Source organism: Onychomys torridus, chromosome 11 (genome assembly GCF_903995425.1).
Source record: "Onychomys torridus chromosome 11, mOncTor1.1, whole genome shotgun sequence".
Taxonomy (NCBI): Eukaryota; Metazoa; Chordata; class Mammalia; order Rodentia; family Cricetidae; genus Onychomys; species Onychomys torridus.
Window position 1 is genome coordinate 11,597,965 of NC_050453.1, and position 16,645 is coordinate 11,614,609.

Sequence of the window (16,645 nt, forward strand, 5' to 3'; positions counted from 1 at the left end):
TGTCAGGAGTTTGGTTTTGGTGGAAACTGGCTCCCATGGAGAAAGGAAAGGGAGTCGCTCACTTTCTGGGGATTTGGGGACCTGCTGGCCATGAAGGTCACTCTCAGGGCCTGAAGCACTAAGACAAGTGTCAGAACTCAGACTTTCTGAAGCCCAGCTGTTGAGTCAGGCCCAGGTGTTTCATTTCAGAGAAGCCACATGGGCTGTATTATCTGAATTCTTTATATTTTACCATGTTATGAGGGTAGGCAACCACAGTCAACCAGGAAACATGCTCTCTCAGCTGCAATGCACCCAGAGGTGGCCGACACTGTATTACCCCATAACCCTGTGCTGTGGGCAATTTTGCTGACAGTTAACCCCAAGGGGATAGTACTTATGGCTTTCCTGTGCCCCCAGGCTGGTAATGTAGGTAGAGGCAGACCTACTGTAACTAATGAAAGGATTGCATGGTTAATATTGATACATACAACAAAGAAAATGCAGGAAGTGATTGTTGTTAAACCATTTTCCAAAACCCAGAATACCAATGAGTAGCATCTTCCAGCTTCCATGACTGACGGTAAGCTATTTTACCCCTTGCAAACTCAAAAATCTCCAGAATATTTAGCAATCATCTCTCTTGAATCAATCTGAGCCCCACTTCAGCACTCCACTGTGTCACATAGAACATCAGAGAGGACACAAACAGGCCTCTGGCTTCCAGAGTATTCCTGATGTCATAAAATGAGCATCTACAGTTGACAAGGGAAAGATCAAATGTAGGAAGGATTATTTGTTGTTATTTGTTTTTCATTTTTTTGGGGGGGGTCTGCCAGCCACCCAGCTCCCAAATAAATTCATACATGAAGGCTTTTTATTACTTACAAATGCCCAGCCTTAGCTTGGCTTAGTTTCTAGCCAGCTTTCCTTATCTTAAATTGTCCTGCCTATCTTTGGCCTCTGGGCTTTTCCTGTTCTCTTACTTCTGTATCTTACTCTTACTCCATGGCTTGCTGTGTGTGTAGCTGGGTGGCTGGGCCCTGGAGTCTTCCTTCTCTGGCTGCAAGATTTATCCCTCTTTTCAGATCTATTCTCTCTGCCTGCCAGTCCCGCCTATCGTTCCTCCTGCCTTGCTATTGGCCAGTTCTTTATTAGACCATCAGGTGTTTTAGACAGACACAGTAACACAGCTTCACAGAGTTAAAACAAATGCAACATAAACAAAATAACACACCTTAAAATATTCTACTACATTTCCCCTGTTTTGTCTAAATAAAAAGAAAGATTTTAACTTTAACATAGTATATATATTATCAAGTAGGAATTACATTTACAATATTCTCTCCATTTGTAGTTAGCATATTCAGAGAAAATAATGCATTAGCTATCCTATATTAGTGAATCTAAAATTTTACACCTAATTTCCTTTCTATCATAACTAAGGAAAACTGTAACTAAAACTATTTAGTCTTCAATTCCATCAAAGACCCAGAAGAATGTAATATATTACCTAACAGCAGAGACATTTGGCTGCTAGAAAGTCACCCAAAGTTCCTCTGCAACATTGGTGCATCCATCTTAGCCTACAGGCCTAGAGTATCTAGCAGACTTTTCTATGAAGCAGGAATTTTGGATTGTCATGTCTTGTTTTGGCAAAGTTCATCAGTCCCTTTCCTCTGTGTCCTACAGAATGTCTGGCAGACTCTTCTGGGAAGCAAGGATTTTGAAGGACTGTGCTTCAGAATGCCAATGCTTGCACTACAGCAGGTGTTTTTACTTAGTTTTTTTTTTTGTTCCTACTTAATGTACTAGCTGCTCAAGGGCTCAGTGACCATCAGAATTTGTCTGACAGAAACTCTTAAAGGAGCCATATCCCTTTTTTATTGTTGTTCAGCCTTCTCAGGCTCTAGATTGATTTATGAACTACAAGTTGGTACACCAATTTGTTGTTGGGGGTTTGGGTCTTTTGGGCAGGTTATGGATGTTTGTTATCATTTAGGAGAATATAGTATACTGATATAAATTTAAAGTTATTTTTGTTACACTGTATATGTTTCTACTCTTGTCTAAAGGGTTTTTGTATATCAATGCAAATTTAAGGTTGTTTTTGTTACAACATATTGTATCTGTGCTTCTACTCTTGTTTAAGGTATTGTACCTAAGCAGTTTATTTAAAAATGTAAGATAAAATTCTAGTTTTGAAAGCTATTATTATAAAATATATAGGACAATCAAGAAACAGAGGTCATTAGTTAGTCATTTATAACAATCAAATTTGTACATATGTTAGGTATGCTTTCCAGAACATATATAGATGGTCTTCAAACCTTTCAAGACATACAGAATATGGCATTTAAAATGTTTTGTTAACTTAAGATTTTCATGACAATGAGACACATCTGCTCCTGACAGCACTAATTTACTTCAGAGATGATGGACATTGAAGAAACTCATTGTGGAGTTTGCTTTCATTGTGGCAAGGTTAGCCACTGGGCAAAGAAACTGTTCTTGCCTTTGACTGCTGACAGTGTGCTGAACAGTCTGGACATACAGGACACAGGGGAAAGTGATTGATGAACTTTGCCAAAACAAGTCATAACAGTCCAAAATTCCAGCTTCATAGAAAAGTCTGCCACATACTCTAGGCCTTTAGGCTGAAGATGGATGCACCAATGTTGCAGAGGAACTTTGGGTGACTTTCCAGCAGCCGAATGTCTCTGTTGTTAGGTAATATTACATCCTTCTGGGTCTTTGATGGAACTGAAGACTAGAGAGTTGTAATTGCAGTTTTTCTTAGTTATGATAGAAAGTAAGTTAGGTATAAAACATTGGATTCACTAAAATAGGATAGATAATGCATTATTTTCTTTGAATATGCTAACTAAAATGGACTGAATATTGTAAATTAATTCTTGATAACTGTTTTTGTTGTATGTAGTTATACTGTGTTAAAGTTAAAACCTTTCTTTTTATTTAGACAAAAAGGGGGAAATATAGTAGAATATTATTTCAAGGTGTGATACTTTTGTTTATGTTGCATTTGTTTAACTCTGTGAAGCTGTGTTACTGTGCCTGTCTAAAACAACAGATGGTCTAATAAAGAGCTGAACAGCCAATAGCAAGGCAGGAAAGAGAAATAGGTGGGCCTGGCAGGCAGAGAGGATATATAGTAGAAGAAATCTGGGAGAAAAAAATATAAGTAGCCAGAGAAGGTGGAGAATTCCAGAGGCCAGCTACCCAGCTACACACAACAGCAAGCCACAATGTAAGAGTATGATTTACGGAAGTAAGAGAATGGGAAAAGCCAGATGCAAAAGGTAGACGGGATAGCTTAAGTTAAGAAAAGCTGGCTTGAAACTCAGTCAAGCTAAGGCCAGGTATTCATAATTTAGAATAAGCCTCCATGTGTGAATTTATTTGGGAGCTGGGTGGCAGCCCCCACCCCGCCCCCCAAACAAAAGAGTTAAAAAAAAATACAACAGTTCTTTCCAGGCAAGAGACTAGCCTGAGCATAGATTCTCCCTATAGTTTTCTTCTCCCAAGAAGAAAATTGGAGCATGATGTGAAAGGAGGTCAGTTTGGTGGGGCTTTGTATACCTCTAGTGCAAGAATATGCCTCTCATTGCTGCCCTCATCATCACGTGAGGCATGAGGAGCCTGGGAAGCAGAAGGACTGAACAAAGTAGAAAGCAACAGATCCGAACTCAGGTCTTTCTCCAAACTCACCTGTATATACTTTTTGCTGCTCTTATGTTGAAACTGGAAGAGCCGGCAAGGGCCTCACATTCCAGGAACATGTAAAATTTGGGCTGTGCTTCTAGGAATAGCACAAAACTCACCTCTCAAGGTATCTCTCTGAGCAAGCAATTCTTTACCTATTTGATTCAGAGGACACTGGGAAATTTGATGAATGTGTAGACATCCTTGTTGTAATGAACACATGTGTACTTTTGCACATGGTTTCTGAGGCTTCAGTGAAACCCTGAAGCTGGATTGTAACCTCTGTGATTCAAAAACTTTAGGGGAACAGCCCCATGGTTGCAGCTTCCCATGCTGCTGTCTTTCTCCTGCTTGGTTGTGAACATCCTGCCTCTAGTGAGGAGGTGATCCTCACCCTCTATCTGCCATCTTATTAGATGTCATTTAGCTTCTCCTGTTATTAGCATAACAAGAGATTTGTCTTTTATTGGTGTCCCCAGGCCATGTCATTTAAAATACCTCTTCCAAGGGTGTTGGACTAGAATGAAGAGCTGGTGATTTCCATTAGCCTGAGCCCCGACAACTTTGTCCCCTGTGCCTCTAGCCACCACGTGATACTCCATTAACACCTATTTTTAGTGCTCCCCTTGAAGACCTGTGCCCTTGGACACCCTTTGTTAAAAATGTGTCATTAAAATATCCCTGAGTCTTTCAGTAGTTCAATTTCCAATAAATCCACTTTACATGGACTAAATTATACTCACGAGTACATTTCTAATGTATTAAATTTGATGAGTGAAATTCCAGTGCAGTTGCTCTTCTTTCTTCACAATTCAATTTAAAGGAGGTGTTTGTAAAAGTGCTATGAACCCTTTGCAAATAAAGAACCGTTAAAACACAGAGCTTACAATCCTGACGATAATAATTTTGCTTCGGTTCTAGTACTGTGCCCCATCTCACTTCTAACCCTTTCTTCTAGAATAAGGAAGAATAGGTTTAAGTTAAAGATGAAGTTCTGTCTGTTCCCACAGCCTCACGGGTTTTATGATCTTTCCTCTATTTGGCCACAGATAAATACATTGGCCCATGAAAGCTCATAGAGCTCCTGAGAGTTAATAGTTAAAGTGGTCTGGGGTTTTGTGAGCTGACAACTGTTTCAAATGAAAGACACTAATGGGAAAAGATGTTCTCATCAGCCTGTAATAAAATAATGAGCAATATGGCCATCAAGGAACAGTACCAGAGGGGATGAGCCAATCATGTCCTGTGGAGTCGTGCAGTCTAATACACTGTTTGGGATTCTGTGGGCTCCTCTCGAGGGTGTAGTCTGGCTATGCATTGGGCCACAGCTCCATAAAAATGAAGTAAGTGTTTGTTGAATGGATAGCTAAGGCATTGATAAAAATCACCCCAGGAGAATTCCAGTCACTCACATCCAGATTAAGAAGAACAATGCATTTCAGAAGATTTTCATGTATACATACGTATATATTGAACTTCTGTTAACTTATGGATGGAGCCTAATGTTCTTTCCTCTGAGCCTTCACCTTGGTCTCTATTTAGATGACTGGCCACTTGAACTTCTGCCCAGTGACCCACCCATGAGTCAGAAGTATCTGTGAGGGTTGATGATTGTCTCACTTAGTTTCATCTTGGAGAAGTGACATTTGTCCAACTCCTAGTTCTGTATTAGTCACTTGCTACATACTTTGCTCATATGAGCTCATTAGCTCACTTCATCCTCCAAAAATGTGATGTAGGCAAATAAAACCCAGAGGAGCAAAATGACTTGGCAAATGATACATAGCATTCATGACTTGAGTTTCTATTATTCAAGAGGAACTCATAAGAAAAAAAAAGTGTGGTATTTTATCTTCCAGGATACTTCAGAGGGCACTTACCCAGAGGCAATACCCTGCCTATCATAGGATGAATGTAATAATGAAGAAAAGATCATTGTCTCGAGTTTTCATGCCTCACTTTGAACTTCAGATTTATATACTCTTGAGTCAGGAGGAAATAATTATACTTTAATCATTTTCTAAAATAATCATCATTCTGATACGGATGTCCATGAAGTGCTTAGCAGCCTTATGATCAAAACTTCATTTTTAGTTTAGTAGCAAACCTAAGTGGCTTCTGAGGAATTCTTTTTATATACATCTCCCCTTTTAGTAACAACAAACACACATCTAAGTTGCTGAAAGCACACTGGCCAGGTGAAGGGTACAGATGCAGGATGAGCTAGAAACTAAAGAATCCGAGGGCCTAGTGTATGGATGTAGGAAGCCAATCATCAGACACTAGAGACTCTTTGGAAGTAGATTGGGCTTCAGAAAGTTTAACTCTTTCAATAATAATAATGATAAATCAAGAGGGGAAAAATGAAAGGAAATAAAAGAATAAAGAATTCAGAGTGCTGTTAGTAAGAAATAATGTCCATGAGTTGAACAAGAGGGGAGATGAGCAGACATGATGAGTCTCCTACAATGTTGGAATGCCTCCCCTTGGCCTTTGCTGAACCTCTTTTCACTGGGACTGTGAAGGGTGGAGGATTTTGGTGAACTCTACCAGCTGCAAGTCCTGTAACCCATAGGATCATGCTCAGTCCATTTTTGTATCACTTAGCATTTCTGAGACAATGAAGCGTGTTTTCTAAGTGGTAGAATCTAATTCCCTGAGGACATCCTCTGGCCACTGTGCCTTCCCTCAAGGGACCAGTTCAAATGCCAATGGCAGACCTGCATTTTGGTCCCCAAGTCCTCAGGCATGACAGAATATATAGAGATTGGACAGATTCATAGAATGATCTTTGTTTTTTGTCTTCAGGTGCATTCTGGCTTCTCTTTGAAATATAGCAAGCCAAAGGGAGAAAAAAAATGCCCAGACACTTGGCCATGAGTTATGAAGCATCAAATGCCTCTCAGATCAGTAACTTTACATCTAGTACATTGTTGAAGTATGATTTAGGTGAGCCAAGACAGTGGGCGGTGTGGTCCTGAGAGCTGGCACCCCATCAGAAGCAGGAGGGCAGCAATCATCAGCAGATGCAACTCTCCCCTTGTGACCTTTACCCTTATCCACAGGGCGTGGTTTGGGGCAAAAAGAGTAGTTCAACTTTAGCCTTGAGTTACAACACTATTTGAAGCAATATTTGGAGGAAGCTGATGTCATTGCCTGACTTACTGTCATTCCAACAGCCCTGCCTCCTGTAAACTATTTTTTACACACTGGTTTGGTTGTGCAAAAAGAGCTACAGTAGATTAAAAATGTTTGCAAGTTTCTAGCTGCTCTTGCTATTGAGAGGTGGAACCCAATTGTCCTCCCCTGGAATTTGTGATTTCTTTAATGGCAGAACTTTGAAGAAGTGATCTGAGACATCTGTGTTTATATGATTTTAGAAGCCTTGTGACTTCTGTCTCCATCACTTGGAAAGTAGCTACTGTAGCCCCAGCACCTTTGAGGAGAGGAGCCAAGGTATTCCGTGGACAACTCTGGCTGAATTTCCAGTCAGTTAAAGCAGCACGTGCAAGACCTTGGAAATATATCCTTCAGCACCCCCAAATCCACCTCAGTTCTCATCCCGATGAGTTTACGGCCTGTAATGTTGAACATGCTTGAAACAAATGAATGAACCAACCCAACAATTTACATTCTTTTAAGTTACTAGGTTTTGACACAGTTTGTTCTGCAGCCGCTAGTTGTAAAGGTGGTAAACTCAAGAGCAATGCTGAACTCCTGAAGGATGGTAGGGGTTAGGGACAGCAACAGGAACTGAAACAAAATGCAAAGATGTGATTCCTTTCATGTTCCCCTTTTATTTCAGCCATTTGTCCTATGCAGAAAAGAGATGAATTTTGAAGGAAAGTGGGACTTTAAAAATGATCTCTCAGTTGTTGGCTGCTATTACAGATGCTGCAGCAGATGTGTTTTGGTTAATGGAGCCACTCCACATGGCTCTTGTAACCTGTGAGTACCTGTTGATACGGCAAATGCTTACTTTTCTATAGCTGTTGTAAATCTGTTAAGAAAGAATAGGAATTAGCAAATTATAGCACACAGACCAAATCCAGATGGCTGTATTGTTAGAATAAAGTTCGTTTAGGCCAGTTACATCCATTCTTCTATGTATTGTGTCTCTTGAGTATTTTGACAGCCATCCTATAGCCTTCAAATCCTAAATTGCTTATCATCTCCTTACACAAAATGTTTTTGGAGGACTAGTGAAGGCCATCAGAAGCAATTTACTTTCACAATATTATAATTACCACTACTATCCTACCTTAGGGCTATTTCAACTTGATAGCCCTATGTCATAATCCAGTGTTTAGGGACCTTAGTTGTGAATCCATCCCCTTAGACACCACACAGGGGCGACAGTAGTGACTGTACCTGGTGAGAAGGATGAAATAATGGAGATAGATTGTCACAGACCGTGGGAACCTGAGTCACCTCTTGTTCTATGAGCTTAGCTTGCTTCTCTCCTATTTATCTTCTATATGATAATGAAAAGGTTGGGAAACATTCAGGGGCCTACAAGCAGAGAACTAATAGAAGTCTAGTGAGTTTAAGACTGCTAGTATATCTCCTTTATGAACAAAGCAACAAATTTCTACCATTTATACCTCCTACCACAGAGAAGGGGACATAAGTGGCCTTTCTAGATTTAGGAGAGAGCATCCACTTACTGAGATGAAAGGCCATTTGTTGTGAGTAAAATCCAGAAAATGGAGTCTCTGCTATGACTCAAGGTTACCATGTTAGATGTTTTACACTCTTACCCAGCAGAACTGATGGCACTAAAAATCTCTGTATGAGATAGCAATCCTATATGGAGCCATTCCCCATTAAGTGAATCCCAGAATAGATCCCAGATTAGATATTCAGAATTCAGGAGCAAAACCGTGTGGATTGTTTTAGAAAATCTATCCTTCCTTAAGATAGCAGTTTGAAACTGGAGGCTTGATCAGGGACCATAAAGTTACAAAGCAACCTAAATTTCCATTATGGACTAAGCATTGTTGAGCCCAGCATGTAGCTACATAAAGCATGAATAATAGCATTTCATCATCAATGGGCATGGAATATACACTCTCAAGCATAAGCAAATTAATAAGCACTGACCACAGAGCCATGGTTCTGCTCCAATAAATCTTGGAACCTATATCTATAGAGTCATGGAAAGTTCTTGGTAAGGAGTCCTTAAAAAACAAATTGACCTTGTTTAAAGAAAGCTTTGTATAATAGCTTGTCATCCGAGTGAAAGGGCTACATCATTGTATCACTACTCTATGGTGATCCAGAAAGATAGACAAAGGAAAAATATCCCAGTATGTAGAATTTCCATCAGTGAATCTCACTGTTGATTTTTTTATTTTTCTAAAAGGAGAGAGAAGCAAAGATATGAAGGTATATGGCTTAACGGGCAGTAGTTGACAGTTTTAGAAGCTTATTAGAGACTGAAGAAACATGATGAGGTAAACAAAATTGAAAAAGGGACATGTAGATGAATTGCTAAACAGTCTTATTAAATAAAAATGTGGAGCCAGAAATTGGGGTTAAAGCCTGAGAAATCAGAGGAGTAGGAAAAGCCACAGCTATCCTCACCTCACCAACTCTGCAGCTTCCAAAGAGACCTACTTCCTGTATACCCACACCTATATGCCTTTCTGTTCTGTTCTTTCATTTGCTCTCTCTGCATCACTTCCTCTTCCTGACTAGCTCTGTCACTTCCTGTCTGTCTGTCCAGATCTCCAAACTTTTATGGTTAACTAGTGTTGGAATTTAAGACGTGTGCTACCAAGCCTGGCTCTGTTCCCTGTGTAGCCTTGAACTCACAGAGATCCACAGAGAGCCCTGCCTCCTGAATAATAGGACTAAAGGTGTGTGCTACCATTGCCTGATTTCTATGTTTAATATAGTGGCTGGCTTTTTCCTCTGATCCTCAGATAAACTTTATTGGGTTCCACAAATAAAATATCACCATAGGGACAAATTAAAGGGATCAACATTTCCTAGTGGGGGCAGGTTGTCCCCTGCCCACAAAGACTAAATGTTAGGACAGAAGTATCTTAAGACTCATCAAGCTTACCAATTCTGAGGATTCTGAGTATCTCTGTTCAGTCTCCCTTCTCTATCAATGAGCTCCTGGTCAAAGTCGCCATGGTGGTCAACATGGAGTGCATATTTGTAATCAGGCACATGATCATCTACTCACCCAAGTCTAGTCTGACTATAGCAACTAATATGTGTCCAACCAACTCTAAACAAAGCCAACACTGATTTCCTGAACCAGCAAACCACCCTCAGGGGAATTACTCAGCTATCTGATGACCAAACCTTGTTTATCCTGGAAGGCAATAGTATCTTTTTACTCCATAGAAACATACTTTTTATATGGATTTGCCTTTCCTACTTACAACAGCTTGCCAAATACAGCAACTGGACACTTAGAAAATTATTCTTACCCATCACCATGATATTTCATGCTTTGCCTCTGACTGAGTAATTTACTTTCTGGGGAATTGTGCATGGAAACAGGTTCCTGCTCATAGAATTCATGAGTCCTACCATGTTGTCTAGCACTCAGAAGCAGCAGAAAGTTAGAGCTGTTCTCACAAATCTGTTGCTATGCTAATGAATGGAAATATTTTACAGGACTAAAGTAATGTCCGGTAAGATGCAGTCAAGTCTGAGACATCAACCAGTATGTGTTGTTTCTCCTTTATCCAAGATTCCTAAATCCAGGAATCAAAGGATAGAAATAGGACAAGCTTCTCTAGCTGTTGTCATTGAAAAATAAAACTTGCTCTTTCTAGCCTTAAATTTAAAAATTTTCCTTCCTATGGTAGAAACACTTCTACTGGAAGATGCAATATGGATCCATTATGCTAGAAGTTGACATTGATGCCTGCCTTGGGTACCTTTTATTTGGAATCAAAAGTAGGGCTGGACAAGCACTGGGCTGAGCTCCAGGAGTCTTGCTGAAGAAAGGGCGGAGGGATTGCATGAGCCAGGGGAGTCATGATGGGGGAACCCATAGAGACAGCCAACCTAAGCTGGTGGGAGCTCATGGTCTCTGGACCAACAATTAGGGAGCCTCCGTGGAACTAGGCCCTCTGCATGCATGTGACAATTATATAGCTTGGTCTTAGCTGGCTTTTGGGAACCTGTTCCCCATGCTGAATTACCTCGCCCAGCCTTGATGCAAGGGGAGGAGCTCTGTCCTGTCTCAACTTGATGTGCCATGCTTTGTTCAAGTCAATGGAAGGCCTGCCCCTTTCTGAATGGAGGTGGAGGAGAAGTGGGAGGGGAAGGGGATAGATGGGAAGTGGAGGGGGGCAGGAGGGGAGGGAGGAGGAGGAAACTGTGGTCAGTATGTAAAATAAATGGAAAAAAGGTATTTAAATAAAATAAATTAAAAAAAAATGATTCCTTGATAGATGTAGAAACAATAAGCAAACAAACAAACAGACAGAAAAAACAAAGTAGGGCTGCAGAGATTGCTCATCTGTTAAAAGCACATGCTGGTCTTATAGAGGTCCCAAACTCAGGTACCAACACCCATGTTGAGCAGCTCATACCTGCCTGTAACTCCAGCTCCACAGAATCCAACACATTCTTATAACCTTAGAAGACACCTGCACTTACATGCACGTACTCAACACACACACACCCCACAATTAAAAAGGAAATACATATTTTTTTAGAAGAATCAAAACTAAAGTCGATTTTGCTCTCTTGACTGACATGATTGTGACTATTGCAGTAACTCAGGCTGGAACTGGACTATAAGGTTAAGTAGAAGTACATCTGGAATGCTACAGTGTCTCTTGGACTGCTGTGCCTTGCAATTAATTGCTTTTGTTGCTCTAACACAATGAATGGAAAATCATCTCAGTTGGCAAGGTCTGGGCCCTTCAGAAGGCAAGGATGAAGGGTGAAGGATGAAGGGTGAAGGATGAAGGATGAAGGATGAAGGGTGAAGGGTGAAGGATGAAGGATGAAGGGTGAAGGATGAAGGATAAAGGATGCTCTTGCTGAGGACAAGGGATGGGATGAGCGGTGAAAGAGGGAGTTTTACAAATACTATGTCAACAAGATCAGCCCCGACAGGAACTACCTTTCCTGGAATTCCCTTGCCAGTGTCTGCCACGGTCACACTGTGTCAAGAAGTCTTAGAAGAAATATGCACCGAGTTGGGAAAGAATCGAAGATAAGTAGTCACCACACTGCAGAGGGAGGACTTGGGATAATTTCAGTGAGCATGCATTTGCCTTGACCCTGTGACTTACCTGGACTTGGCAGAAGCCATAATTTCAGCTCCTATGCTCTCTCCAGGTCCCCTCCTTCACCATCTTCAAGTCATATGCTAAGTGCTAGGTCCTCCAAGCGTCCCACATCGAGGTAGACAGAGGGCTTGATGTAGGTCCTAGCTTGCCTTTGTAATTTCATCTTTGCACCCCTCTATGTCAAGTCCAGTTTTTCTCTCTCATGGCATTACTGGCAGAGACTTCAGGCCACATCGCAGAGAAGCAATACTCTGCCATGAGTCTATCAATGTTTCTGTTTTTGATCAAATCCTGATTATTTCACACCATTGATGAAGGTAACCACAGAGACAGAAATCAGGAACCAAGGGCACTATTGCTGTCATACCACCTCTGAAGGGCAGCTCTTCTAGAGGTGGGTAAAGCTATGGCTCCTGAGTATTTTATTACTCATCCTTTTGAGGACCAGTGCTTCTACATTTTCTGCCGGTTCAGAGGGTAGAACATCTGAGACTTAAGATTAAAAATATGTTCACATATGTCTATATAGTTCAGGCCCAAGCTCCAGTTCACAAATCAGGTGAAGGTTAAGATTGCTTGATCTGCCATTTGGCTCACCAGGCTTGTCCCTCAGAAGAACCAGAGAAATTGGAACTCTTTCAACTTTTGGAATATGATTTGGATCCTAATTCCACATTAGTGTTCTACCTTCCTATTTTCTCCTGTTTCTGGTCTCTTTAGCTTTTCAGGGGTCATCTCTCATTTGCTGCCAGTATGCGATCACTGATTCCTACAAACTTTTTTCTCTATGCCGTTTTGCAAACACCTTCTTGTCAGCTTCCTTCCTCGCTCTCCATCCCACCTACCTCAGCCCAAAGTTAGCCAGCAGAAGCACTCTGGGAACTGAGCTGTCTATCCTGATTGGTACTCGCTGACTGGAAAAGCACCTGTCAGCAACTGAAATCTATGTGGGGGATCTGGAGCTGCTCTGTTCATAGCAAGATAATGAGGCCTACTCATCTTTTCTACGTCATTAGATATATTACAGACTCCTTCTATTAAATCATCATATTCTTTCAGCATGGACCATGGACCCTGAGAATGACACACGAAGAGGATGTAGACCGCTATCTCAGAAGACACAATCATTTCCCAAATCCATCCTGAAAGTCCCAGGCAGCTAGTGAGGCCTGGAATGCTGGGGAAGCTGTTCTCCAGGGCAAGGGCAGAGCTGCTCCAGTGTGTTCGAGAAGCGATTAACATTCCTCATGAAGAAATGGAGGCTAAGTGACTCAGAGCAGATTAGGAGAAAAGACCTGAGTCCTTCTCAGAATCCTTGGTATGCTGGTTGGCAGGATTCCTGTCTGCCTTGAGGAGGCAGACCGCCTCTTAAGCCCCTAAACTCCCAAACACACAAATCATGTCCATGTAGCTACTGATTCTTTCCCTTCCTTTGCAGAAGAAATGATTTTTTAAAAAGGCAAAGAGAAAGAAGAGGAAGAGACAGACAGACAGAGAGAGAGACAGGGAAATTTTTCTACCCTATCACTACTTGAACATTTAGACTTAAGGAATGAGCCTGCCACACTACTGTTTCTAAGTCACTGTGGATCAGAAGCAGACTCTTTCAGTATGCTCTGATTGACAGTAAAAAACAAAAATAAATAAACAACAACAAAAAACTGTTGACAGTACAGAAACACTAAATAGAAATTTACTTTTTGCCCACTTCATACTTTATATTAGACCAAAATAATTCCAACTGGCTCTCAGTTAATTCCAATTATGTTCAATTTCCACTTTTCTAATGACAGAAAAATTTAAATGACTCTTGGCAGACAAACTATTTGAAAACAGAAATCAATGTCAAAATATTTCTGGTGTAACATTTGTAAGCAAATGTTCACAAAAATATCTATGTCAAATGTAGTCACATAGAGCCGGCCAGACATGCTGGAATTCTTAGTGCTTACTCACACCAAGCAAACGCTGGAGCACTGCAGATCTTCCTGGTGGCTGAGTCCTCTAGATAGGCACTCTAACAAAGTGGAAAATACTGGGGTTGTACTCCTCTCCCATTGCACTTCCAACTGTCTGTGGGTTGACTACCCAGCACTGTCACCACCAAGGTGTACATAAAGAGCCCAGTTCTGTGGACTGGGAAAAGCACATTTTACAACTTGTACTACAGGGTGAATATCCCTAAAAAATGTCAGGTGAGCTAGTGTCAATGGAGGTGGGACTAGGAAAACCATAAATAACAGATTGTCCCTGATATTTACATATAGCTACCAGGGAGATGACTGTATTCTAAATCCTTAGTTCGGCAGTGATTTTGCTTTCCTGTCTGATAGGAGCCCCTTAAAATCCCCAAGTCCACTGTCCTGTGGAAGAGGACGGGAGGGAGAGGAAAGGGATGTGATCCTGGGATCCTCAGCCTCGCTGAGCATCCTCCCAGCTTTACACCCTCATCCCCATCTCCCTAGATAAAAACCAGTGCTTTATTTCTTACTACGTTGTGTGTACAATACCAGAGGCAAGAGAAGCCTGATCCTAACCAGATAAAAGAGGGGTGCGTGCAAAGGATGACACATCCTCACACCAGTTTCATTTATATAATGAAAATAAGTCTTTACACCATCATCAAAAACACACCAAGATTTTTTTTTTTTTTGCGAAAAATATTTTTAAATAAAGTTTTGTCTTTTGTTTTTTTTTTTTTACATTCTGATATACATATGTAACAAGGTTTATGGCACTGTAACCAGAATCAAATCAAAAAAGAGAAACAAAAAAAGGAAGAGGAGGAAAGAAGGAAAGAAAAAAACAGACTGTGAGCAGGGGGAGGGGAAGCCACTGGTACTGTTGAATTCCTGTCTCCAAGCTGGTTCCAGCTGTCACTCAAGTGACAGCTCTAACTCACCCGCACACTCCAAACACCATTTTTATTGCACAAGTGCCAGTGAAGGCACATGGGATAACGGTCAGTTTCTTTCTATTAAAAAGAAAAAAGAAGAAGAAAAGAAAGTTCTTTCAAACCCACAGAAAGGGGAAAACTATCCAGAGCATGAAACACACAAAATCAACAATACCCTCTGTCTCTCCAGAGCGCACGAGGTCATCTGCGACCACGGAGGCTGCCTGCCCTTCTCTTCACACCAGGGCATGGTTTGGCAGGTTTGCTTGCTACGTGGTTGGCCAGGTAGGTTCCAGGTCTTCGTGAATCAATGTCTTTTCCACTTCCTTCGGCGTCTTCATCACTGAAGTGTGGTATCTTCGGTCTATGAGCCCGCACAGACAATTTAGTCAGAAACTCTACAACAGCTAACAAGGAAAACTGGGGAGAAGCAAGTTTCATAATCTTTTTATTTGTTGGCTTTTAAAAAAAAATGACCTCTTTAACCTCCTTGTGATACCAGATAAAGAGAAGTGGTTCTCAGTGGCATCAGAAGTTATAGTCTCCTCACACTTATTAAAAATAGAGTCTCTAGACAGGTTTGCCTCCTTTCACAAACATTTCCCCAACTTAAAAAACAAAAACTGAAAAAAGAAAAACAGAAACAAAAACAAAACCAGAACCCTCCTCACGCCTGTTCATCTCCTGACAGAGCCATGGCCCTTCCATCCTGCCTGCCATCACACAACTGTCTCCATGCCCATCAACTTTGGAGTAAGGATCCGTGGTGTCACACCATTGTTCAGGTCTTCCTCAAATTCCAGCAACTGCCCCATGAAGTTGAGGTTCGGGGAGATAATTGGCCGTTTGCCTTTGACGAATTTGTAAGCATCAGTCATGGTCATCCGCGTGTGCTTCATCAGGTAGGCGATGACGATGGTGGCGGAGCGGGAGACGCCAGCCTGGCAGTGGATGAGAAGGCCTTTTCCACACTGATGAGCTTCCTCTGTGGGACAGAGAGACAAGTGGTGAGGGGGTGGAGAAGACGGGGTGGGGGGGGGGGGGGGGGGGATGGGGGTGGCCGGTGGGCATGGCGGATGGGCAGGGGCAGGGTTTCCTTCTGCACAGAAAGAACAGACTCAGATGGCTTTGAAGCAGAATGCACCAGTGGATTCTACATGTTCAGGTCACAAGCTACAGCAATTGACTACAAGCAGGAGCTACTAGTCTGCATCTTATTAAATTATTTTTTAAAAATTGGGGGGAGATACACATGCCACAGTGTGCATGCGGAGGTCAAAGGACAACCAGGAGGAGTTGGTTCTCTCTGCAACATGAGTTTGTGGGGATTGAGTGCAGGTTGTCACTCTTGGCAGCAAGCACCTTTTACCCACTGAACCATCTTATTGACACTCATTTTTTTTTGAGGTGTGTGTGGGGGGTGGTGCATGTTCTCATGTGTCCGTGGAAGGCCATGGTTGCTATCATGTGTCTTCCAGTTCACTCTCCATGGTATATGACACATCATCACTTGCTGAACCCAGGACTCGCTATCTCTGCTGGTCCAGACAGGCAGGTTGCTCTAGGGTGCCCCATCTCAGTCTTGTGCCATGGGATTCCAGGCAGGCTGCTGCAGCTACATGTCCTTTGTGTGGGTTCTGGTGATCTGAACCCCCATCCTCACGCTTGCGTGAGAAGTGCGTTCGTTAGCTGCTGAGCCATCTTCCCAGCCCCCTACAGTTCTACATTAGAGACAAGATAAAGAATAGTCATCTGTGGGAACAGCACACGTCACAGG

General features: G+C 41.8%; 1 protein-coding gene across 6 annotated transcripts in view; it reads right to left on the reverse strand.

Annotated features, from left to right (window-relative positions):
* The window catches only part of Dusp10 (dual specificity phosphatase 10), an 82,172-nt gene that overhangs the window by 26,649 nt on the left and 38,878 nt on the right, over positions 1 to 16,645 (reverse strand). For 4 of the 6 annotated variants that reach the window (XM_036203075.1, XM_036203078.1, XM_036203076.1 and 1 more), the window contains exon 4: positions 14,553 to 15,853. In XM_036203075.1, the coding sequence (XP_036058968.1) occupies positions 15,588 to 15,853 (266 nt within the window). In that variant the 3' untranslated portion in view covers positions 14,553 to 15,587. Of the gene's footprint in view, positions 1 to 14,552; positions 15,854 to 16,645 lie in introns of those variants that run through there. The other 2 variants (XR_004946232.1, XR_004946233.1) reach the window with 2 other exon arrangements.